The sequence below is a fragment of the Saimiri boliviensis genome, chromosome 19, assembly GCF_048565385.1.
Source record: "Saimiri boliviensis isolate mSaiBol1 chromosome 19, mSaiBol1.pri, whole genome shotgun sequence".
Lineage (NCBI taxonomy): Eukaryota > Metazoa > Chordata > Mammalia > Primates > Cebidae > Saimiri > Saimiri boliviensis.
This window is the reverse complement of record NC_133467.1, coordinates 11,031,395-11,055,742: the sequence shown is the minus strand read 5'-3', so window position 1 is coordinate 11,055,742 and position 24,348 is coordinate 11,031,395. Positions and strand designations below refer to the sequence as shown.

Genomic DNA, 24,348 nt, shown 5'->3' with positions numbered 1-24,348 from the left:
AAAAAGATGTGATGGCAGTGTAAAGAAATAGGATTTGCTCTCAGATCAGCAGGATTAAATTATAGCCTGATAAATTCTCATCTATTTAGTATTATATAGATTGGATTGTAGCTTGATGAAACATAGAAAATGGATTTTTAGTCACATGGAAAATCGATGCTATGACAGGAGTTGGTCATAGAGGTTCGTGTCGTCTCTTGCTGTCTGGACCCTTCTAAACACTGTCCAGGGGCGAGGTGCTCTTGTACATACCCCACCCACCATTTCATTCTAAGCCAGCAGATGTCAGTCACCACTATAAAAGCAGAATCTGATAGCACTAAACTTTCGAGTCACATCTGGACTCCTGTAATCCACAAAGCAACCTTATGATAATTTGGCTTACCATGTAGCTTATCTACATGGAGAGGCTATATTGTTGCAGAATATTCGGGAGACCAGAGAGGCCAGTGGGTGAAACAGGAGGATTGGATTAAGGGGGCCACCGGCTCAGTGCATTAGCCTCCCAAGGTGGAGCAAAGGTGAAAGAAAATGGGGTACTTTTTGTACATCTCGGATGTCCTCCAGCTAACGGGTTTACAGAAGCCAGAACAAAGAACAGTTCAGTAATTTGTAACATGTCTTGTGATGTATGTTACATTTGAAAAACAGCATTTTTAGAAACGCATTGTACATTCTTTGGGTGTTGTCTTGCCCTGTGACCTTGCAGCTGGTCAGCAAGAAAAACAGGAGTCTCGAGATGCCTGGGAACTTTGCTGAGAAGGTGGGGAGACTAGATAAAGTAGGTTTTACAGGGAGTTATTAATTTTCAGCAGAGCTGGGGGTTAGGTTTTATATCAAGCAGCATACAACACAGCAAAATTTGCTTTTTATATAGCAACTGCAAATTATAAGCTTTCGTTGTTAGTATTATTGCTATTTTTTAATTCCCTTCTTCATTCCCCTCTTTGTTGCTTTTTATAAACAACACTTTAATACAAAGCAACTCCACTACTTTAATCATTTAAGTTACTATTACCTTTAGAGGTAGCCATTTTGATTTGTTTTTGTCTACTTTTTCCTTCTTTTTTCTTTTTTGATTTAATTTGATTGGTGTTTCTATGAGCTTATTTGCTAGATTTACTTAAGCATATTTATGACTTTGTAGCTGACTGTCAGGGTGGAAGGGTTAATTGTGTTGTAGAGCTTTTTAAGAGAACTCTTTTTGGGAGGAGTGCCTTTGTACTTTTGGTGGACAGCAGGTTGGTGTGTTAGCTTATGGTAAGTGTATAGCACCAAGTTGAATTTTTTGAGCACCAGGTTGAGTTTCTTTTCTGCTATGAGAGGCACGAAATGAACTTTTAGCACCTGATGGCCCCTTCGTGACTGTGGCTGTCTTCGGTTATCCCTCCTCTGAGGAATTTCATCAGTCTTTGGCTAACCAGCCATCTGCCTGGGGCCAACCAGGGTGACAGTTTTGAAGGTTGGAAGGCTGTCGGGGGCTGATGTGCAGAGCACTGTGGGTCCAGGAGCAGAACTATCACACACCTTTAAGTTATTTTTCCTATTGAGTTGCCTGCTTGGGAAAGGTGGTATTAGTAAGGCTTTCTGGGCTCTTGACATAATACTTGCTTTGTTTAAGCTTTTTTTATCCAGACATTCGCTAACAGTTGGGTTTAGCTAGATGAACATCCTTATGTAAGCCCATAGAAAGCATCACTATTATAGATGTTATTTTGAGGTAGTTCTGTTTTCTCTTGAGGTACAGCCCGGTAATTAGTTAATGCCATTAATTGACTGGTGATTTGCTTGGCTACTACAGCTTGTATAGTTGACAGAATACTCCCAATTAAGAGAGGGGTAAGAGGCAAGGAAGTATTAGGCATTTTCCTAATATGATTACTTTCCCCCATTAGGGTTTTAGAACCTCTAAACCATAAAAACCATTTTCCAAAGAGGGAGTCTGGTGACTACCCTTTCCAGGTTTGTACTGGAAATGAGCTAGTTTATGCATTCTGGCGGTAATTTTTATGACGCTGTTTGTTATTATTGATTTCTAGATAGCAGTTTGATAAGTTAAACTTCTTACATACTTCTCCTTTTTGGGCTGAAAGATAATTTAATACTAGTCTGTTCTCGCAAATGGCATTTTTAATCTTTGTGGCTAGTGTGGCTAGCAGATTTAAAGCTTTGGATGTTTCATTGCTTATGATTTTTAGAACCACCTGCAGCCTAATGATGCTGTTTATCATATAGATGGGAGTGCGTTATTCCCATGACCCATTTTGCACCCAAGTAGCTGGGCCATAATAATTGTTTTTTCTGGGGACTAGTCTGTGTATATCCAGTTTCCCATTTGTACATTTATCATAATCGTACCAGTTTATAGCATTACTAATCCAAGCAGGGATTTGAGTAAGCACAGTTTGCTTTTTTGAGGGTTATATGTTTTGCAGTTATGCCATGTGCATGCACTTAGGACTTTTTTAACAAGGGTGTTACAGCAAGTTGGGGCTACAACTATTTTCTTATTTTGAAGAAATATTTTTATTACCTGTTAGGCATCTAAGCATAAGGACACACTTTCGTGATGAGAAGCGGGTACCCAAGTTAGGTTGTAAGGGTTCCTTTTTCTGTTCTTTCACAGAGCTTAAACTATACCCAAGGTAACCTGGATGACTTGAATATCTGTCTGCATCTTCAGTTATAAGTCTTACTAGAAATCAGTACATTAGTTCTTTGTCTTTATATGTCAGTTTCAAGAGCTTCATTAATCCAAACCTACCTGTGATGAGTAAATCCATTCTCCTTGAAGGTAAGAGGGTTTGGGGTCTTAGCTATGTATGCTCACTAGGTAATTGAGCGTACATAGCTAAGACCCTAAACCCTGGACCTTGGTAGAGTCATCAAGATCGTGTGTCCCACCCTTCACTCTCATTGTTTTCTTGGGCTATACCCTGATGCCTCTTCCAGATCATTGCATTACTAGCTACCTTAATTTACTTCTGTTTTCTTTATTTCCATTATTTCTATATGTGTGGAGGCAGAGATACACTTCCATATCACCATTGCCAGTTTGCTGAAGAAAGGTGGAGCAACCCAACTTCTCTCTCTCAATCCCTAGGCCAGCCTGACATGACCAAGAATCGCTGTGTAGTGAGCAAGGAAACCTGATCAATGTACTGCAGGATCTCACTTTGTGGAACTGTTGCTTTGCTATATGCCTTCTTGTAGCAGACAGAGCTGAAAGGAACCTTCAAGAAGAACGAGCTCACATTGCTTGTTTTATAGATAAGGAAACAGATTGCTTGCCTTGGGCAGTATATCTTTATGCTCATCTAATAGTCTTTGTCTAAGGTTGGCTGTATTGGCCTGCACTTATGACCTGTCAGTAATCTTCTTTTTAGCCCTAGTCTTACCTAACCAGTACAAAAATTTAACTGCCAAACGCACTTTTCTTTCCTGTAGTCCTGACAACTTCTTTTTTGTTGATATCCAGGTTCACATTAGAAATATGAGAGTTCATCATTGATATCAGACCATGTTTCTTTCTTTCTTTTTTTTTTTTTTTAGACTGAGTCTCACACTGTCACCTGGGCTGGAGTGCAATGGTGTGATCTTGGCTCACTGCAACCTCCAGCTTCAGGATTCAGGTGATTCCCTTGCCTTAGCCTCCTGAGTAGCTGGATTACAGGCACCTGCCACCATGCCCGGCTAATCTTTTTGTAGTTTTAGTAAAGACGGGGTTTCACTATGTTGGCCAGGCAGGTCTTGAACTCCTGACCTCGTGATCTGCCCGCCTCAGCCTCCCGAAGTGCTGGGATTACAGATGTGAGCCACCGTACCTGGCCAGACCATATTTCTGGTTGGATTCTTTGTAGCCTGATTCATGCTGTAGCCTCTTCACTTTGGGGTCAGATTTCATGGCAACAAATTGGATCTGTTTTAATAACGATCAGAGATGCTGGATTTGTCATGTTGGGATCTTTATAACTCAATATCCCAAATTGTGGACATAGGATTTCATGGAATAAAAATAAACCTGAACAGTATGTCTTTAAATAACAATCATTATATACCCACAATAAAACTGTATTCCAATTAATTCCATTACAATTTGCATGCCGAGTTGCAGATTTGCTATTGGCAAGAGTGAAGCAAGTGGGTGAGTAAAACTGTTTAGATGTGGGAGCATTTTCAGATAGGAGTTTAGTTTTGGTGAATGTGTCCATGCAGGAATTGGACTCCAGGGAGGGTTACGGTACCTCCTGATGGGACCTGTCACCCATGTCTGGGCAATAATGTTGACATTTGAGGCGACAGGCAGGATGCCTGCTTCTAATGTATTTGAGTGAGTAGCTGAGCCAGCCAAGGGTGGGGGGTTGAATGATTAATTCAGGAATGGGATTCTTAGTAAACTGAAGACTTTATTTGGGAACCAAAAACCTTAAAAAATAGACTCTTCATTTCTGAACTGCGTATTTTCCCTGAAAAGTGTATATTTTTTCCCAGCAAAATTTTGCTGGGGGTTACGTTACTGAAGAATGAACAGAGATGACTGAGTGGAGGTGTTATGTAAAGGCATACTGTACTCCAAATCTGAAGACCTACAGCAGACTTAAATTCTGATTCTTGTTATAACTTTTTAAAAGATTTTGTGCATGAATCAAGTTTTAATATACCGTATGATGGTGGATGAGGCTGTTCATTTTACCATTTGTTTGAATTTTCAGGCATGGTTTGGCAGTGTGAGAACTCTATAACATTAACAGATTCAATGAAAAGTAAATATATATGTAAAAAAATACAAATAAAATTTGCATGCTAACAATAGAACTTTGATTTAAAAGTTTTATTCACGTTTATTTTAACCACAATACTAATTGCTATTCCTAAAATATGTTTTTCTTTCTCCTCCTCCTTCATGGAGTTTTAAATGTTTTAATGTCATGGCAAACTCTTTTATTAGCTTAGGATTACTTTATATATATATATTAAGAAAAAAATTAATAGCAATTTACAAGTAAATGTATATTTTTCTTGTATCTTTCATATTTCAAAGAGGCAAGTGGCAGCAAATGTGAAATAAGCATAAGCAAAGTGCTTTCATTTAAGTACTTAGAGAATTAGTCAAGGAGCACTTCCCAGAAGTGTGTTTTGAAGAAGCTTTTAAGAGAAGGTACAAATATTCACTGGTGAAGAGGATGGAGTCAGAAGGAAGGGAAGTAAACACACATTATGCATCGGGAGCTGCACTAGAAGGGGGAATAGATGCTAACAAACATTAAAACGGCTGTTGCAGGATGGTTAAGGAGGCTTTCAGCTGGTGTGGAGAATGCATGTTGAGTCATAGTCATTGGTAAAGTTACTGAGATGTCAGTTCAGCCTTGCTACCTACATTTTGCCACATAATGTGCTAAATCCTAAGGGCAAAGCTAAACAGAAGGGAGAGACAGTGCTTGACCTGTAGGAACTTCTGATCTTGCTGATGAGACAAGGAAACAGGAAGCTAAAGGAGGATCCTTGAAAGCCAGTAAGAGGAACTTGGATTTTGTATGGTATGTGATGACAAGAGCCATTGGAGGTTCTCATGTATCATCTTGCCTCTATCATCTGCTCAGTACGGAGAGGTCTGAGCTGGGGAAGATCAAACTGAGCAGGTGGCTAGGTTTCAAAAATCAATTTTTATAGCAATATGTAATCAGCAGAAGAGCTTTTTCCCACATGAAACTATTTTGAATCACTTTAGAAAAAAATGAGCTGCCTAAAATCTTCTGTCCACGATTGACAATTAATAGAAAATCACTGGTTTCCTTTTGCAAACAGCACTTAATGTCAGTAGATTCAGGCTGTTTTTCAATTTTGCAGTACATTTTTTTACTGAAACCAATTTAGGCAGCTATTTCGTCCATGAGCTTTTGCAGTGGAAAGATGATGTGGGTAGAATGGAATAATGAGGTTCTTTTTCCACACCAAAATATTAGCAAGCTGCTAATGGTTCCATTTTGATACTGTCACTTTCAAAATAAAGGAGAGAGATCCAGTTGCTTATGGAAACATTTTGGAATATGTTTAGAATAGTGCAACTTTGTAATAGTCGATATGGTAAACGATTCAAGGTTTGTTTTTAGTGCATCAGTTTAACTCCATCTTGGCTCAGCCTAAGATAGAAAGTTTCTAGATTTTTATTGCCTATCTAATAAGTCGCCAGGTAATTGGTTTCATGCTGTAGGAATGCAGACTTTATTTTTTCCCTTTCTTCTTGTTTTTCTTCTTTTCATCTGCCTTCTTGCTACTTGCAAACTGTTGTGTGATTTCCACTGTTTCCACTGACCTTCCAGTGGGAAGCCTTCCAAGGTCGTCAGTTTCCTGGAATGACATTTGAGGCGTATTTAAGTGCCTTACAATATTTCTGGGTTGATTTGGCTTCTGGCCCACATGCATTGGTGGTAAGTGTCTGAGAGGCACTACCACAAAAACAACAGGAGCCCTGAGGTCTGGAGGTAGGTTGGGTGGCAGTTGTCCACTTGTCATTTGAAGAGACTGTCCAGGAGAGGCATTGTTTAAGGGGTAGCTCTCTAAAGCCACCTGTGCTTTTGTGTTCGGATTCTTTTTTGTTTGGAGAAGTATATCAGTGAAGTAAGGTTTTATGCCTGTTATGACGTTGATTTCATATGCGTTGTGCCTGTCAGCCAGTGCTCTCCTAGTTAAAATGGGCTGGAAAACATGTGATCCTGAGATACCACTAACAAAGTTTTGGAGGAGAGAATGCCAAATCCCACCACTTATTGGACTCAAAATGACTTGCGGCCATAAGCTGGCCAGGCTCCGGAGAGCTTCACGGTTCCATGCTGAGGTAGGAAAGTCCATCTCAGTATGATAGAGCTGAGAAAAATAAATACTAAGAGTGATGCCTGGATACGTAATCAGGAAATTGTACATTTTGCTGATGCAGCAGTGGTTAGCTTCATTACAAGGGGAGTTGCTGGAATACAGAATGATATGCCTGATGCTGTCATTATTGCATATGGCTGAGTCAAGATAACCCTTCATTTCAAAGAGCATTGATTCTGGATGGATGTAATTCCCGGTGCAACTGCTAGCATGTCCCTTTTGCACCAGGCTACCAGAAGAAGTTTTTAGTTCATAAAATGTGAGGTGTTTTGTTTGATGATATGTTGGCCCATAAGGGAATCCAAAAATCTGACAAAATTCTGTGCGGAAAACTCTTGCTTCTTCACCTGTTCGAATATGGTAAGGACAGTTAGAGCAATCTAGAGAGAAGCTTAGCCAGTAATAAGGTTTTACTATTGTTCCACAATTTGCTAGGTATTCCTCATATAAGGGCTCCATTGCTAGATTTACGGTCTTCTAGCTGCAAACCTAAACAAGGAAGAGAAATTATGTATAAAACCAGTGCAGGAAAAACTAAAGATGATGCATTAATTTATTAAACCATACTTTCTTTAAAGGAAGTAGCATAATAAAGATAGTGATATGTGAATAGGTTAAAAAGTTCAGATTCATTATTCTTTATTGAGACTCCTAGAGCATGGGTGTGAAACAAAAGAGAAAGGCATAATGCAGCTTTACCTGTTTCAAAGACTCCAAGTCAGTAAAGCAAGTGGGTCACCAATGCAAGTGCTAGAAACAGACTGTCTGGAGTGAATTTTTGGGCTTGACCAGTTACCAGCTTAGTGGCCTTTGGCAAGTTATGTAACATCTGGCAGCCACAGCTTTCTTGTCTGTAAAATGAAGATATTAATAGTACTTACCTCATAAGATTGTCTTGAGCCTTGAATGATAGAATAAATATAAAATACTTATTATGTGCTTGCCACATAGTAAGGACTCAGTAAATATTAGCTCTTAGTAGTAAAAGTACAAATCCTAGGGTTTTCTAGATTATTTCTAATTATGAAAGTACAAAAAAAGCATTTTGCATTTTGTTCATAATCTTTCTTCTCAGAATATGATAACATCTAATGTATTATGCAGAACTATTGAGAGCACTTGCATTTACAATCAACTCTTTCTTAAAATCACTGGCAATAATTTGGAGGTTTTTCTTTTTTTTTTTTGAGACTGGGATCATGGGATCTCTTTTGCTTAATGGTAGAGACTTCTTGTAAAAGTGCCACTTGAGTATTCTTTGGGTTGTGGACACTCATTCATTGACATGTAAGAGTTTTCTTTCCAGTGAGTGGGTCTTGTTAGAGGATTTTTGAAAAATTACTATTATGGAAAGCAAATATGGTTCTTTAGAATATTTCAAATCAGTAGTTTCTGGGATGATAAACTCAAAAGCTGAGATCTTTAAGTAATGATTTTTTCCTTTAAAAAATATTCCTTCTGTTGTCATTGTTCCTATAATGCCCTAGAAGCTAGCTATTTTGTTTGGTTTTGAGACAGAATCTTGCTGTGTTGCTCAGATTGCCATGCAGTGGCATGATCATGGCTCACTGAAGCCTCAACCTTCTGGGCCCAAGTCATCTTTGTGCCTCAGCCTCCCAAGTAGATGAGACTACAGGTATACACCACTATGCCCAGATAGTTTTTTTTGTTTTTTAGGAGGGACGAGGTTTCGTTATGTTGCCCATGCTGGTCTCAAACTCCTGGGCTCAAGTGATCCTCCTCCCCTCCAGTCTTTTTGCTGTATGTGTATGCTATGTATAATATAAATAAAGTTATGTTTTAGACCCTGCTTTTTCACTTAATACCGTGCCATGAGCATTTTCCCATGTTATTAAAAATTCTTAAAAAAACACAATATTCATGGCTAATTAGTACTTTGTTATATGACTATAACATTCAGTTTCTTGCTTCTTTTAATTAGTATAACACTTTGATGAATATTTCCATAAAGAAATTATCTATTACATACATCATATAATAAATATTTACTATAAAGAGTCAGAGATTCTTTTTTTTAAAGTATAGATTACTGGAAATCATAATATTAGGTCAAATGTTGTCAAATCGCTTCCTAGTAAGGTGTACCAGTCTTACCACATTCTCTTGCAGTGTTGTTTATCCCAGTTTGAGACGTGAGCACTGGTATTTCTTTGTTGCCATAATGTGTGCCTCTACTATTTCTAGTGAAGTTGAACAGTTTTTGACATGCTTATTGTTCTGTGGTGTTTATTCTTCTGTGAAATATATTTGATTTTTTACCTATTTTTTGCTTGAGGATTTTCTTATTGGTTTACAAGATATCTTTATGCATCAGGAATATTAAATTTGCCATATTTGTTTCTAATTTTTTACCTGGTTTATACAGCCTCTTAATTATGCCAGTGATATTTTAATTGCACCAAATTTTACATTTTTATGTGGTCCAGTGTCTACTATTATGATTTTTTTCTTATTGTATTTAGAAAAGCTTTCCTCATCAAAGCATAATTAAGTATTTCCCATGTTTTCTTCTAGTATTTATGTTTTCACTTTTTACTTGTCAGACAACAAAACTGATAAGGCAGGAAATTTAAATGAGGTAAACTGACCATTGCAACAGAATGTATTTTTCACTTCTCAAAATCTCCTTTATTGTGCCACAATTCTAAACACTTGTGCTAATAAATACATTATGGCCTCTCATATGGAAGTGCTTTGTTCACCTTGTGTCTTCCTCAACCCAGATGAGCTCAGCCGTTGCTGTATTTGATACAGCTTGATCTCTAGCCTGAAACCTGCAGTGTCCCTATGCGATTCCTGTCCTGGGCAGAAAATATGTTAAAAGCTTCAACCCAACTCTAGGTGAAGTGTGACTTTACTCATGCCACCATTATCTCAGTGGCTAATATCCTGCAGCAACTCTGGCACCACATACCCACCAGATTCTAGATTTCCCCCAGCTTCTGCTGTGTCATCTTAATCCATAGGATTGGACATTAGCTTGTTTTTTCCTTAGTACTACATTTTCCTGATGTAACTGAATTCCTACCTGAGGCTTCCTAGACCTTGTCATAGCTTTCCTTCCAGGGAGCTGGATTTAGCCGTTGGCAGTAGATGATCTCTTGGAACCTGATGCCATTTCGTGCTTGCTCCCAAGCATTGTTTTCTCCCTGGACCTCTTCCTCACTTAGCTTTCCTCATTGGGCTGGGTAGATCTCTCCATCAGAACTTGCCAAAACCAAGCCCAAACTCGCATGCTTTTTAATATTGTGCCCTTAATGCAGTCAACCCCTGGGTGGTCCACCAGACATCCGGGTTACTACTCAAATTATAATTTCAACTCACTCACAGACAATACACAGATTGATTTGGCTAAGTCTTATGGAAACAGAACCAAGAGGCACTTTTCGATCTTGATCACTATTTCTTAAGGTGGTGTGTATGTAGAGTTAACTATATATAATGGTCCCATAATTACCCTTTGGAGAAACAAAAGTCTTTGTGTGTTTTTAGATAAAGGTAGCAAAATGGAAACTTCTTGTCGCTTTTCTAAGCACTTCTTCCTTTACACCCCTGTCTTCTGTGGCTGTTTTAGCCGGAAATGATACGTCATGGCTGTCTTTAAGAGAGGACAGTGGCCGTGACACATAGTGGAGGAAGCTCTGTCGTCTCATTCTTGCTGATGGCTTTTCGTTGTCAAGCAACTGTAATTTCCTATTGGTGAAGTTTTCACTTTTTCAGAATCTGTCTGGGCTTGTTCTTTGATCACCCTCATCTGAAGAGGAAGCAGGAAAGAACTGTTGCCCCCTTTGAACGCTTATAGAATTCATGGTTTATTGTATCAATTTGTTACCAATCACAGACTGTCTTGTTAACTTTTGATATCTATCATTTTATTCTCCCCTAACCAGGTGGAAATGTACCCTGTTTAGGCCCAGGGCCTACCTCAGCAACCGTGATTGTCTCGCTAGCCAGGTTGCTTAAGACTTGTTTCCCTGGTAGCCGGTGTCCCTACCTTCCTGCCTAGCCCTTTTTCTTTTGCCTTGTCTGTGCTTGGGAAACGCACGTTATACTCTGTGGAGCGTATCTGCTGGCAGTAAGAACCAGAGATATGTAGAGCCCAGCATGCTGGAGGGCTCTCTGCATCTGGCCGTGAGTGGCCCCTGGACTGGGACCGTGGGAGGACAGCCTTCCATAGTTTAACATAAATGAACCACACTGTAAGAACAATCTGCTCTCATTTCACTCAGCTAGGATTTAGCGCGTACTGTTAAAGCACAGTTTGCACTGGAGTAATTGGAGAACGGAGTTTGCCCTTCACAATCTGTGCACAATCTGTTAGCAGCTAAAAACAAATGTTAGCAGTTGTAATTACCATCAATTTGCCTCCAGGCTTGGATCACATTCCAGGTGTTAGAAGAGATGGTCCGTTTCCTTTTTTTATTCCTTTAAGTCCCATGCCCAGTTTCAAGTAGCTTCACAGGGCAGTTGCGCTGCAAAGATTCACCTTATAATAGGCTCAGGACTCTTTCACAGCTTGTGTCGATTCGTTCATGTGAACTTTGCCGTTTCAAGTTAGAAAGACCTTGCTGAGGTGTGGCTACCTCTATGAACACTGTTGAATGGGTGCCATGGTAACGTTTGCAAAGTAGCTACTGCTAGGATACAGCTCTGACACTTGTTACTTTATTTGCATATCAAGCCACCTGTTCCAAAGATGAAAATATACAGGACTGCATATTCCAGTCTGGATAAAAGGGTAATAGCTGACTGTTGAAGAGAACGCGTTGAGGTTTTCCTTCTTCTAGCTGAAGAATCAAGTTCTGAGTGCCTGCTCTTCAGCATTTTCCACTGGTCTAGAGTAAGTGCCAGGCCTGGTGATTCTCTTGCCTGTGCAGGTGCCAGTGCTTCTCCTTGGGAGGGTTGCCCTCTGTGAGAGGGAGCAGAGAGCTGACTTCCCCCAAGGGCCCCACAGTCCTTAAAGGGGGTGTTCTCGAGTCTTTCTAAACCTGGACTATGTGTTAGCAGTTTCCCTCCTCTTAGAAATTGCCTGGGAGATTCTTGCTATTGGTATGCATGTTGTTCCCTACAGTTTAAGACAAGCTTTGTTCTTGGATCAGTTGTAGTCCCTTCCCTGTGGCCCATAGAAGAGTCACTTGTTTTTCTCCATTCTTTTCCTTAGTTTCCCTTGACCCCCACACCGTCTCCTAGACATGAGGCACATTGATAGTCATGGTTCACTGTTTGTGAATCACTCTGGATTATTCCCTCATTCCTCTTCCCCAGGCCACCTAAAGGAGCAAGTGGGTATCGCTACTGTGTACATTCCAGTAGTAACTGCTGGCTGTAAGCAGACATACTCTAAAAATATCCCAGGGATACTGAGCACGCAGAGGGCACCTTTTGCCTTCTCCCAGCTTCGCCACTCTCGTTTCCACTGTCAAACTTCCAGACTGCACAACAGCAGGTATCATTTCTCGTGCAGAGTGCGCCTTCTAGACAGAAGATTTTTGTCTCCTAAGGGTCTCAGGTGCACTCATGAGCTCCTCAGCTGGTTATTTTCAGTTTCATCTTCCTTGGTGCTTTCTCTGGCACGTGGTTACTGCTGCATCCTGTCTCTTCCCCACCATTTGCTATGGGTCATGCCTTTGTTCAAATTTCTTGCTCCCATTTTCGTAGCATCTTCTAACTGAATGAACTTGTAAATATGAAACTGAAAGTTGATCCTCATGGCTCATTTTTTAATTTAATTCTAATAATTGATAAATATTGCAAACATTACTTTAAAAATATTACTTAACAAAAGCTGTTTTGATAGTTCTGTAAGAAAGTATTAGCTGTCTGACAGCTTCCAATGAGGGGAGGAAAAGACAAAAAATATAATCCCCAAATCTGCACAGCATCCCCTGTGCACCGTGTACCTTCAGTGGTGGATTAGGTGCTCAGTAAATGATACACCTATGGAAGGTTAAGCCTAAAGAAACAGGAAAAACGAGGCTTTGTCCATTGATATATTTACCAATTGCATTTTAGGGTGATTTTAGGGATAGGCAACCTCAGTTAGCCATCATTTTTTAAAGGTAGTTGTCTGTTAGATATAGGAAGACTCCAAGGAAGGTTAAGTTTGCAATATTCCATTTAGGTTGCTCAATATGACTTTTAAGATTACGTTTCATCATGAGGAAACGAAGCTCCTTGACCATAGTTCCTGTTCACAGTTCTTCTTGCTAAATTGCCATGTATCAGAAAGGAGATGCTTGGAAGAAATGTCTAGCTTCTCCAGCAGACTCCTTTCTTCTCTGTTCTGTCTTCGTTAATCTGCCATGTTTCATCTTCATTCAGATGAGTTATGATGTATATTATTTATATAAAGCTATTATGAGATTATAATGAAGATTTACAAAGGCCAAACTCTCCTACAATGATATACATTTTTAAGAAACATGTACTCAGTTTGGCACTCCAAAAATTAATTATCTATATTCTGGCAACCCAATTTGGGGTCTATGCAAGATGGCTCATGTGTTGCTAGTTGCTGCTTATAAGGCAACTTTCTCTTTGGATGGCAGGAAGCAAAATATTTATAAGTTATTGATAAAATGTTAAACTTTTATTTGAACATATGGTACCCAACTAATTATATAATTCATCACTTTCGTAGCAGTTTGGTTGACACTGAATAATAATGCTCAAATTCATGTAGCAGTAACAAACTACCTGATAAAATGAACCTAATTAGAAAGCAAGCTTCAAGTGAAGATCAGAGGATGAAGTAGATTTCATGGAACTCACTAAGGAGTTAGATGGGAAAAATGAGATAAGAAAAGCACTGGAGTTGAGACGAAAAGGAGACAAAAGAGCAGAGGGTGGTCTTCGAGCTCGGGGGTCATAAACAGGATGGCCACTAGGTGGCGGCGCAGTCTTAACAGTGGGGAGCTTTCTGTAGGACCACCCTTAATTTGCTAACACCACAGACTTTCTCTCAGAATTGATTTTCCTCATTATCCTAGGGGAGACAGCAGCAAACGTTTAGAATTAAAAGTGACTCCTAAAACCTAAACCGAATAAAAGTGTAGGGTAAAGGCACCGTCTTTACTTCTACAGGCTGTTTAGATGCTCTAAGGAAGGCGTTAACTATCTGTGGGAAAGGACCAATTGACTTTTCCAAACCATCTGTTAAACATTGCTTTGGGCTGAGCTTGTACACTAGGCCCCAGCCAACCAGACCAAACCAAAACGGAGTCACTCTTACTAAATGTGATGTAAACTGAAATTTTCCGAAAGCAAATAGATCCCAAAGCAGACCAGGTTTTTGTTGTTGTTGTTGTTGTTGTTGTTGTTGTTTTGTTTTTTTTTCTTTCTTCTGAAAACAGGAGATTCCAGCACAAGGAGGTCCCCTTGGCTCCCTAACTCTTACAAAAAAGTAACCCGAAATCCTTGTTCCCACCTTAAAAACCAACTGCTCTGCTCTTTCTTGGTGGGATCTAAGACCAAATAAGTACATGTATGGTGGTAACAGAGTGACATCAATGCTTAAAGTTTTGGTCGGTGTCAAAAGTAAGAGGTTGACCAAAAGGTGGGGAATTGTTAAATTAAGTTTAGCCTAAAGCTGCCTCCTTACATATTTTAAGTTCGTCTTAAAGGTTTCTTCGTACACAGCTAACTGCAACCTAACTGGAATATAAGTGAACTATAACCTACTCTTATACCAATCACCAGGTTTTGGCCAAAGGCAGCCAGCTGTTCAAACAGCATTCAAATCGGGGAAATGCCAAGCTGTAACAAACCCAGCTGTTTCTGTACCTCACTTCCATTTTTCTTATGTCCCTTTCCTTTTTCTGTCCACAAATCCTCTCTGACCATACAGCAGTGCTGGAGATGCTCTGAACCTGTTCTGGTTTGGGGAGCTGCCTGCTTTGCCAGTCATTCCTTGATCAATTAAACTCTGTTAAATTTAATTTGTTTAATGATTTTCTTTTAACACATAATACACTAATACTTTTGTAAAAGTTGATAAAAATGATATAATAGAAAGAAGATAAGAAACAGAACATAAAGCTATTTTTTGGTAATTAAACAGATATAAACAGATCAACAGATATAAAATTTTAAAATTGCTTTTCAATAAATACAAACAGAACACTTCTCTATTTTTGCTTTTGTTGTCTGTATTTTTGGTGTCATGTCCAAGAAATCATTGCCAAGATGAAAGTTATGAAACTTATCCTCTTATGTTTTCATGTCAGAGTTTTAGTTTCAAGTCTTATGTTTAGATCTTTAGTCTATTTTGAGTGATTTTTGTGTATGATGTAAGACAAAGGTCCAATTTCATTTTTTTGTATGTGAATACCCCGTTTTTTCATCATCATTTGTTGAAGAGACTATCCTTTCCTATTGTGTAGTTTTGACATCCTTGTCAGAGATCAATTGACCACACATTCATGGTTTTATTTCTGGGTTCTGTTCTGTTTTATTTGTTTATATGTCTGTATTTGTGTAAATATGAACAGAACAAGCTGGGCGTGGTAGCTTACGCCTGTAAACCCAGCACTTTGGGAGGCCGAGGTGGGAGGATCATGAGGTCAAGAGATCAAGATCATCCTGCCTAATATGGTGAAACCCCATCTCTCCTAAAAATACAGAAATTAGCCGGGTGTGATGGTGCATGCCTGTAATCCCAGCTACTTGGGAGGTTGAGGTGGAAGAATCGCTTGAACCCGGGAAGCAGAGGTTGCAGTAAGCTGAGATCCTGCCACTGCACTCCAGCCTGGTGACAGAGTGAAACACTATCACAAAAAAAAAACAACAACAAAAAATATGAACAGAACAAACATGGGAAAAAAGAATTACAAAACTATATATGTTGTTTATTGAAAGTATGGATATAGATAATTAATATAGAAAATCACTATTACTCATTATATTCAAAATTGTAATTAAATTAAAAAGTTATCAAGGAAATAGTAAATCTTTATATTCAATGTTCTATATACACACATTTTGTGAGTATTTTGCATATTTATTTATACTGTTTTTATTGTGACCAGCTAACTTGCTTTTTGCTTTATGTTGAATTGATGATAACATTTGCAGAATGTAGTGTATATCTAACCTATTTTTATGTTTTGTTTTTTTAGCACCATAATTGAGGAAACCAGTCTCAAGAAGTATGTTGATGGGAATATAGGAAGACGTATATATACATATTTTGAGATGGAGTCTCACTCTGTAGCCCAGGCTAGAGTGCAGTGGCATGATCCTGGCTCACTGAAACCTCCGCCTCCCAGGTTCAAGCAATTCTCCTGCCTCAGCTTGCTGGGTAGCTGGAACTACAGACATGTGCCACCATGCCCAGCTAATTTTTTTTGTATATTGAGTAGGGACAGGGTTTCACCATGTTGGCCAGGCTGGTCTTGAACATCTGACCTCGTGATCCACCTGCCTCAGCCTCCCAAAGTGCTGGGATTACAGGTGTGAGCCCCCGTGCCCAGCCTAGGAAGAGATCTTAAAGCAATTTCATGAGCTTGAGATGTTCATTTTTCTTCTTTTGAGGATACAATTATTGTTCACTTAATACGTAGTAAGAACAAGCATAAAATCAAGAAGAACAAGAATTTTTTTGTTTCGTTTAATTTTTTAATAGAGAACAGGGTTTTGCCATGTTGCCCAAGCTGGTCTTAAACTCTTGGGCTCAAGCGATCTGCTTGCCTTGGCCTTCTGAAATGTCGGGATTACAGGAATGAGCCCTAGCACTCATCCAAGAGTTTTTAAAAGGTACTCAAATACATCAATTTTATTGTTTTTCTATACATGCATTTATTTGCTACTGAAAATTGCAAAAATAGCACATCAAACTTTCTTTTTCAAGTTTTTGAAAACCAGAAAATCTAATTATTATGCTCTAACCACACTACCCAGTGTTTGCTTTACATTCTTTCCCCACAAGTTGCTTTGCTTCGAATTCTTGATGTTGGGTTTCATGGCCAGATGCAGAGGCTTATGCCTGTAATCCTAGCACTTTGAGAGGCTGAGGCAAGCAAATTGCTTGAGCCCAGGAGTTCAAGTGCAGCCTAGGTAACATGGCAAAACACTATCTCTACCAAAAATACAAAAATTACCAAGTATGGTGGCAGCTACTCAGGAAGCTGAGGTGGGAGGATTGCTTGAGCCTAGGAGGCTGAAGCTGCCATGAGCTGAAATTGTGCCATTGCACTCCAGCCTCCAGCCTGGTGAAAGAGTGAGACACTGACCAACAGCAACAAAACAAATTCTTGATGTTGGGTTTCATGTCATGATTTTAGGCTCTCTTCTGTGTCACATGGGAATGCTTATGTTCTGTTGGTGCTTCTTTAAGTCAAATCAAGGAGTAGAGATAAAATATATTGAGGTTTTTCAGATCCCTTCAAACTGTACCAATCCCTTATGAAATACTGGCATCATGGTAGGAAGGAAAAGATACAAGAAGAAAAATATATCATAGAAATTATTATTATAGTTATTGATACACAGGCTATCCTAGCATAAAGTAGCTTTCTCAACCTGCTGCATAAAATTATCAACAAGAAAGAAAACTACAAGAATGGCTGAATTGGCTTGGTGTCCTAATTCCCTATTCTAACATGGTTTAAACTAGTGATTCTAACAACTGATCGTTCTAGGCAGACTCTTAACTAACTTCACTAATTTTTGTTTAGGGTTATTACTCTGGCTAGCCTACAATACAGATGACAGTTTAAAATTTTAATTTAATAAAACATTGTATTTAATAAAAAAATTCTTACTGTATATATTTAAGGTATACAAAATGATGTTTTGATACGCATGTACATACTGACGTGATTACAGTTAAGCAAGTTAATGTATTTCTCTCCTAACATAGTTACCTTTTTTGGGGTATGTGTTGTGTGGTAAGAGCACATGAACTATCTCCTGGAAAATTTCCTGTATACAATACAATATTATTACCTTATTCATCCTATATAACCGCAACTTTGTACTATTTGACCTACATCTCTCCATCATCACCTGACTGCCCTTGGTAATCATTGTTCTGTTCTGTTTCTCTATATTTGACTTTTTAAAGATTCCACATATAAGTGAGATCATGTAGTATTATTCTTTCTGTATCTAGCTTATTTCACTTGGCATAATGCCCTTCATCTGTGTTTTCGTAACTGTTGGGACCTCCTTTTTAAAGGCTGAATGATATTCCACTATATATGTGTGTGTGTATATATATATATATATATATATATGTATATATATGCGTGTATATATACACATATGTATATATATGCATGTATATATATACATATGTATATATATGTGTGTGTATATATATGTATATATACATATCTCACAAGTTTTTATCTATTCATCTATCAGTGTACATTGTCTATATCTTGGCTACTGTGAATAATATACTGCAACATGGGAGCACATGCTGATTTCATTTCCTTCAAATATATACTCACAAGGGGGATTGCCACATCATATATATATTTTTAAACAGGTCGTCATTTCATTTATTTTCAACTTTTATTTTGGTTTCAAAGGTACATGTGTAGGTTTGTTATATAGGTAAATTGCTTGTTGTGAGGGTTTGGTGTACAGATTATTTTGTCACCCAGGTCATAAGCATTGTACCTGACAGGGAGTTTTTTGATCCTCAGCCTCCCACCCTCCACTCTCAAGTAGGCCCTAGTAGTGGCTGTTGTTCTTTTCTTTATGTCCACATATACTCAAAAGTTTAGCTCCCACTTATAAGTGAGAATGTGCAGTATTTGGTTTTCTGTTCCTGTGTTAGTTTGCTTAGGATAATGGTCTCCAGCTTCAACCATGTCACTGCAAAGGACATGATCTCATCTTTTTAAATGGCTGCATAGTATTCCGTGGTATATATGTATCACAGTTTGAAAATCCACTTTGCCATTGATGGGTATTTTGGTTGATTCTATGTCTTTGCTGTTGTGAATAGTGCTGCAATGAATACATGAGTCTGTGTGTCTTCATAATAGAATGATTTATATATTTTAAAGTATATACCTGATAATGGGGTTGCTGGGTTTCATGGTGATTCTGTTTTAAGTTCTTTGAGAAATCACCATGCTGCTTTCCAGAGTGGCTGAACTAATTTACATTCCCACCAGCAGTGTATAAGTGTTTTCTTTTCTCCATAACCTCACCAGAATCTGTTATTTTTTCACTTTTTAATAATTGCCATTCTGACTGTGTTTAGATTCATTTTTTACACATCAGTGTCCAGTTTTAGCACCACTTATTGAAAAGACTACCTTTGCTCCATTATATTGTCTTTGCTCTTTTGTCAAAGATTATTTGATTATATTTATGTGGGTGCATTTCTAGGCTTTCTGTTTTATTTCAGTGATATGTTTGTCTGCTGTTTCACCAGTATCACAATGTCTTGATTACTGTATCTCTATGGTAAGCCTTGAAGTCAGAGATAGTGTCAGTCCTGTGATTTTCTTCTTCTAATATTGAGTTGGCTATTCTGCATCTTTTGCCTTTCATTATAAACTTTAGAACCAGTTTGTCAATACCCAAAAGATAACTTGCTGGGATTTTGACTGGGATTGTGTTAATCTATAGATCAAATTGAGAAGAACTGACATCTGAGAATATTGAGTCTTCCTATTCATGAACGTGGACTATCTCTCCATTTATTTAGTTCTTCTATGATATCTTTTATCAGAGTTTTGTAGTTTTCCTAAGAAAGATTTTATGTATGTTTATATATATATATATATATAGATAGATAGATAGATAGATAGATAGGTAGATATAGATATGGGGGGGAGAGAGAGAGAGAGAGAGATTGGGACAGAGAGAAAGAGACAGAGAGAATGTCAGATTTGTACCTAGCTATTTAATATTTTTGGATGCTAATGAAAATAGTAATGTGTTTTTAATTTCAGATTCCTTTTGTTCACTCCTGGTATATAGGACAGTGATTGACTTTTGTATGTTAACTTTGTATCCTGTAACCTTGCTGTAATTGCTTATTATAGTTCCAGGAGTTTTTGGTCAATGCTTCTTGGATTTTCTACATAGAAAATCCAAATGTCATCTGAAAACAAAGACAGTTTTATTTCCTCCTTTCCAATCTGTATACTTTTTAAAAACACCAGTCTTATTGTGTTAGCTAGGATTCCAGCATAATGTTGAAAAACAGTTGTAAGAGGGGACATTCTTTGTTTTGTTCCTGATCTTAGTGGGAAAGCTTTATGTTTTTTTACCATTAAGTATGATGTTAGTTGTAGATTAAAAATAAAATCAAGGTAAGAAAGTTCCTCCCTATTCCTAGTTTGCAGAGAGTTTTTAAAAATAATTAATGGGTGTTAGATTTTTGTCAAATGCCTTTTCCACATTCATTGATATGTGGAAAAATCATAGGATTTTTCTTCTTTAGCCTGTTGATGTGATGGATTACATTAATTGATTTCAAATGTTGAATCAGCTTTGCATAGCTGGGAGAAGTCCCACTTGGTTGTGTTGTGTAATTCTTTTCATACATTCTTGAATTCAGTTTGCTAATACTTGTGTTGATAATTTTTGCATCTATGTTCATGAGAGATATTGATCTGCAGTTTTCCTTTCTTGTAATGTCTTTGTCTAGTTTTGATATTAGAGTAATACTGGTCTCATAAAGTGAGTTAGGAAGTATTCCACTTGCTTGTATCCTCTGAAAGACATTGTAGATAATTGGTATAATGTTTTACTTAAATTTTGGGTAGAATTCAATGAACCTATGTGGCCTGGTGCTATATGTTTTGGAAGGTTGTTAATTGTTTAGGCCTATTAAGACTGCCTATTTAACTTGTGTAAGCTTTGGAAGATTGTGTCTTTCAAGGAGTTGGTCCATTTCATCTAGGTTGTCAAATTGGTGGGCATAGATTGTTCATCATGCTCCTTGATTATCCTTTTAATGTCTGTGAGATCCGTAGTAATGATGTCACCTCTTTCATTTCTGATATTAGTAATTCATGTCCTTTTCTTTTTCTTAGTTAACCTGGCTTGAGGCTTATTGATTTTATTGATCTCTAAAGAAAATGTATCAGCTTTTGGTTTTATTGATCTTATCCACTGATTTTCTATTTTTAATTTTATTGATTTCTGCATTGATTTTTATTATTTCATATTATTCTGCTTACTTTCAGTTTAATTTGCTCTACTTTTTCTAGTTTCCTAGAGTGAAAGCTTAGATGCCTAACTTAAGGTCTTTCTTTTTTTCTAATGTATGCATTTGCTATAAATTTGCTATAAATTTCCATCTAATTATTGCTTTTGCTGCATCCCCCACATTTTGAAATATTGTATTTTCACTGAGTTCAAAATACTTTTCAATTTATCTTGTAATTTCTTTTTTAACCCACGTATTATTTAGACATTTGTTGTTTAATCTCCAAGTATTTTGGAATTTTCCAGCAATCTTTCTTTTTTATTTTTTAAAAAGTTGAGATGGGGTTTCACCATGTTGCCCAGGCTGATCTCGAACTCCTAAACTCAGGCCATCCACCTGATTTCAGCCTCCCAAAGTGCTGGGATTACAGGTGTGAGCCACCACGCATGGCAGGAATTTTCCAGCTGTCTTTCTGTTTTTGATTTCTAGTTGTAACTTCATTGTGATCTGAAAGCAGCAGACACTATGATTTCTATTCATTTACATTTGTGAAGATATGTTTTAGGGTCCAGAATATGGCCAATTTTGTAAGTGATTCATGTGAGCTTGAGAAGAATGTGTATGCAACTGGTGTTGAATGAAGTAATTTATAGTGTCAATTATATACAGTTGATTGATGGTGCTACTGAATTCAGCTATTTCATTACTGATTTTCTGCAGGCTGTATCTGCCCATTCTGATTGAAGAGTGTTAAAGTTTTCAATTTTAATAGGGGATTAATCTTTTTCCTTGGAGTTCTGTCTGGTTTTGCTTCACATGTTTTGATGCTCTGCTGGTAGGCACACAAACATTAAGCACTGGTATGTCTTCTTGAAGTTTGATCCCTTAACCATTTGGTAATGCTCCTCTTTATTCTTGACAACTATCTTTGCTCTGAAGTTTACTCTGAAATCAGTGTAGCTACTTCAGCTTTCTTTTGATTAGTGTTAGCACGGTATATCTTGCTTTATCTCTTTCAATCTCTATGTGCCTTTGTATTTAAAGTGGGTTTCTTTTAAACAACATATAGCCATGTTTTTTTTTTTTTTTTGAGACGGAGTTTCACTCTTGTTACCCAAGCTGGAGTGCAACGGTGCGATCTCGGCTCACCGCAACCTCCGCCTCCTGGGTTCAGGCAATTCTCCTGCCTCAGCCTCCTGAGTAGCTGGGATTACAGGCACGTGCCACCATGCCCAGCTAATTTTTTGTATTTTTAGTAGAGACGGGGTTTCACCACGTTGACCAGGATGGTCTCGATCTGTTGACTTCGTGATCCACCCGCCTTGGCCTCCCAAAGTGCTGGGATTACAGGCGTGAGCCACCGTGCCCAGCCCCCATGTTTTGTTTTTTTTTAGATTATTCTGACAATCTGTCTTTTAATTGATGTATTTAGAGCATTGACGTTTAAAGAAATTGTTGACATTTGGATTAATATTCACCTGACTTAATACCATTTTTTATTTGTTGCTCTTGTTCTTTGTTTCTGTATTTGTCTTCTACACTTTTTCTACCTTTTCTATTTTTTGTTGAGCAATCTCTATGATTGTATTTTATTTCTTAGCACATCAGTTGTACTTCTTTTTAAACATTTTTTTAGTGACTGTCTTTAGAGTTTGCAATATTCATTTTTAACTAATCTAAGCAGACTTTCAAATAACACTTTATGGCTTCAGGTAGCACAAGTACTATATAATAATAAAATATTTCTACCCTCCCATCTTTTATATCATTGCTGTCATTTATTTTACTTACATGCTTACGTGTGTGTGTGTAATTAAATGTATTGTTGCTAATATCATTTTAAACAAATCGTCATGTTAGATCAATTACAAATAAAAAAAAATAAAAGTTTTTTTTACCATCACTTATTCATTCTCAAATGCTCTTCTTTTATGTAAATCCAAGGTTCTGATCTATATCATTTTCATTCTCACTGAAGAACTTTTTAAAGTATTACTTGCAGGTCAGGCTTACTGACAACAGATTCTCTCAATTTTTGCTTGTCTGAGAAAGTCTTTATTTCTCTTTCACTTCTGAATGTTAATTTCATAGGGTATGGAATTCTGGGTTGTTGGGGTTTTTTTCTGTCAACACTTTAAATATGTTCTTCCACTCTCTTGTTGCTTGCATGGTTTCTGAGGGGTGTAATTTTTATCTTTGCTTCTCTGATCATAAGGTGTTTTATCATTTATTTTAAATTTAATTTAATTAATTTTTTTTAAGAGACAGTGTCTCACTGTATTGCCCAGGCTTGTCTGGAATTCCTGGCCTCAAGTGATTCTGCCACCTCAGGCTTCCAGAGTGCTCAGATTACAGGCATGAGTCACCACACCTGGCTGATTTTTTAATTTACGTTTAATTTTCTGAAGTTTGAATATGTATGCCTAACCATAGTTTTTGTTTGTTTTCTTTTTGTTTTGCATTTATCCTGCTTTGTGTTCTCTGAGCTTCCTAGATCTACAGATTGGTGTCTGACATTAATTTAGAGAAATGATCACTCCTTATTGCTTCAAATATTGCTTTTGCTCTTTTCTTTTTTTCCTTTCCTTTTGGGATTTTCATTACATCTATTTACACCCTTTGTAGTTGTGCCCCAGCTTTTGGGTATTCTGTTCTGGGTTTTTATTTTCAGTCTGTTTTCTTTTTGCTTTTGGTATTGGAAATTTTTATTGTTATGTCCCCAAGCTTCGAGACTTTTTCTTCAGCATGTCCAGTCTACTAATGGGTTCATGAAAGGCATTCTTTATTTCTGTTACAGTGTGGTTGTTGTTTTTAATCTCTGTGATTTCTTTTTTGTTCTTAGAATTTTCATGTTTCTGCTTACATTATATACCTGTTCTTGAATGCTATCTACTTTTTCCATTAAAGTCCTTAGCATGTGAAGCATAATTGTTTTAAATTTCTGGCCTGATAATTCTAGCACTTCTGCCATATGTGACTCAGTTCAGTTATGCTTGTTCAGTTTCTTCATATCTTTAAACTGTGTTCCTTGTCTTTTAGTTTGCCTTATAATTTTTTGTTAAAAGGTACACATGATGTAGCACTGGATAAAAGGAACTGCAGTAAATAAGCCTTTAGTAACGTAGTGGCAAGGTGTAGGAGGAAGGGGAAGTGTATTAGTCCATTTTCACACTGCTATGAAGAAATGCCTGAGACTAGGTAATTTATAAATAAAACGAGGTTTAATGCACTCATGGTTCCACATGGCTGGGAAGCCTCACAATCATGGCAGAAGCTGAAGGAGAAACAAAGGCACATCTTACATGGCAGCAGGCAGGAGAGAAGTGCTGAGCAAA

General features: G+C 37.7%; 2 protein-coding genes across 3 annotated transcripts in view; one reads left to right on the top strand and one right to left on the bottom strand.

Annotated features, from left to right (window-relative positions):
- Positions 1 to 24,348, top strand: part of RGL1 (ral guanine nucleotide dissociation stimulator like 1) — a 279,005-nt gene that overhangs the window by 10,498 nt on the left and 244,159 nt on the right. The window lies entirely within an intron of this gene.
- On the bottom strand, positions 4,817 to 7,393 carry APOBEC4 (apolipoprotein B mRNA editing enzyme catalytic polypeptide like 4). Its single transcript, XM_003925296.4, has one exon. The coding sequence runs from the start codon at positions 7,330 to 7,332 to the stop codon at positions 6,223 to 6,225; it is 1,110 nt and encodes a 369-aa protein (XP_003925345.2). The 5' UTR covers positions 7,333 to 7,393; the 3' UTR covers positions 4,817 to 6,222.

Bases quoted from the DNA above. Each gene is read 5' to 3' on its own strand.
- APOBEC4 (XM_003925296.4), bottom strand. From the start codon at position 7,332: ATGGAGCCCTTATATGAGGAATACCTAGCAAATTGTGGAACAATAGTA.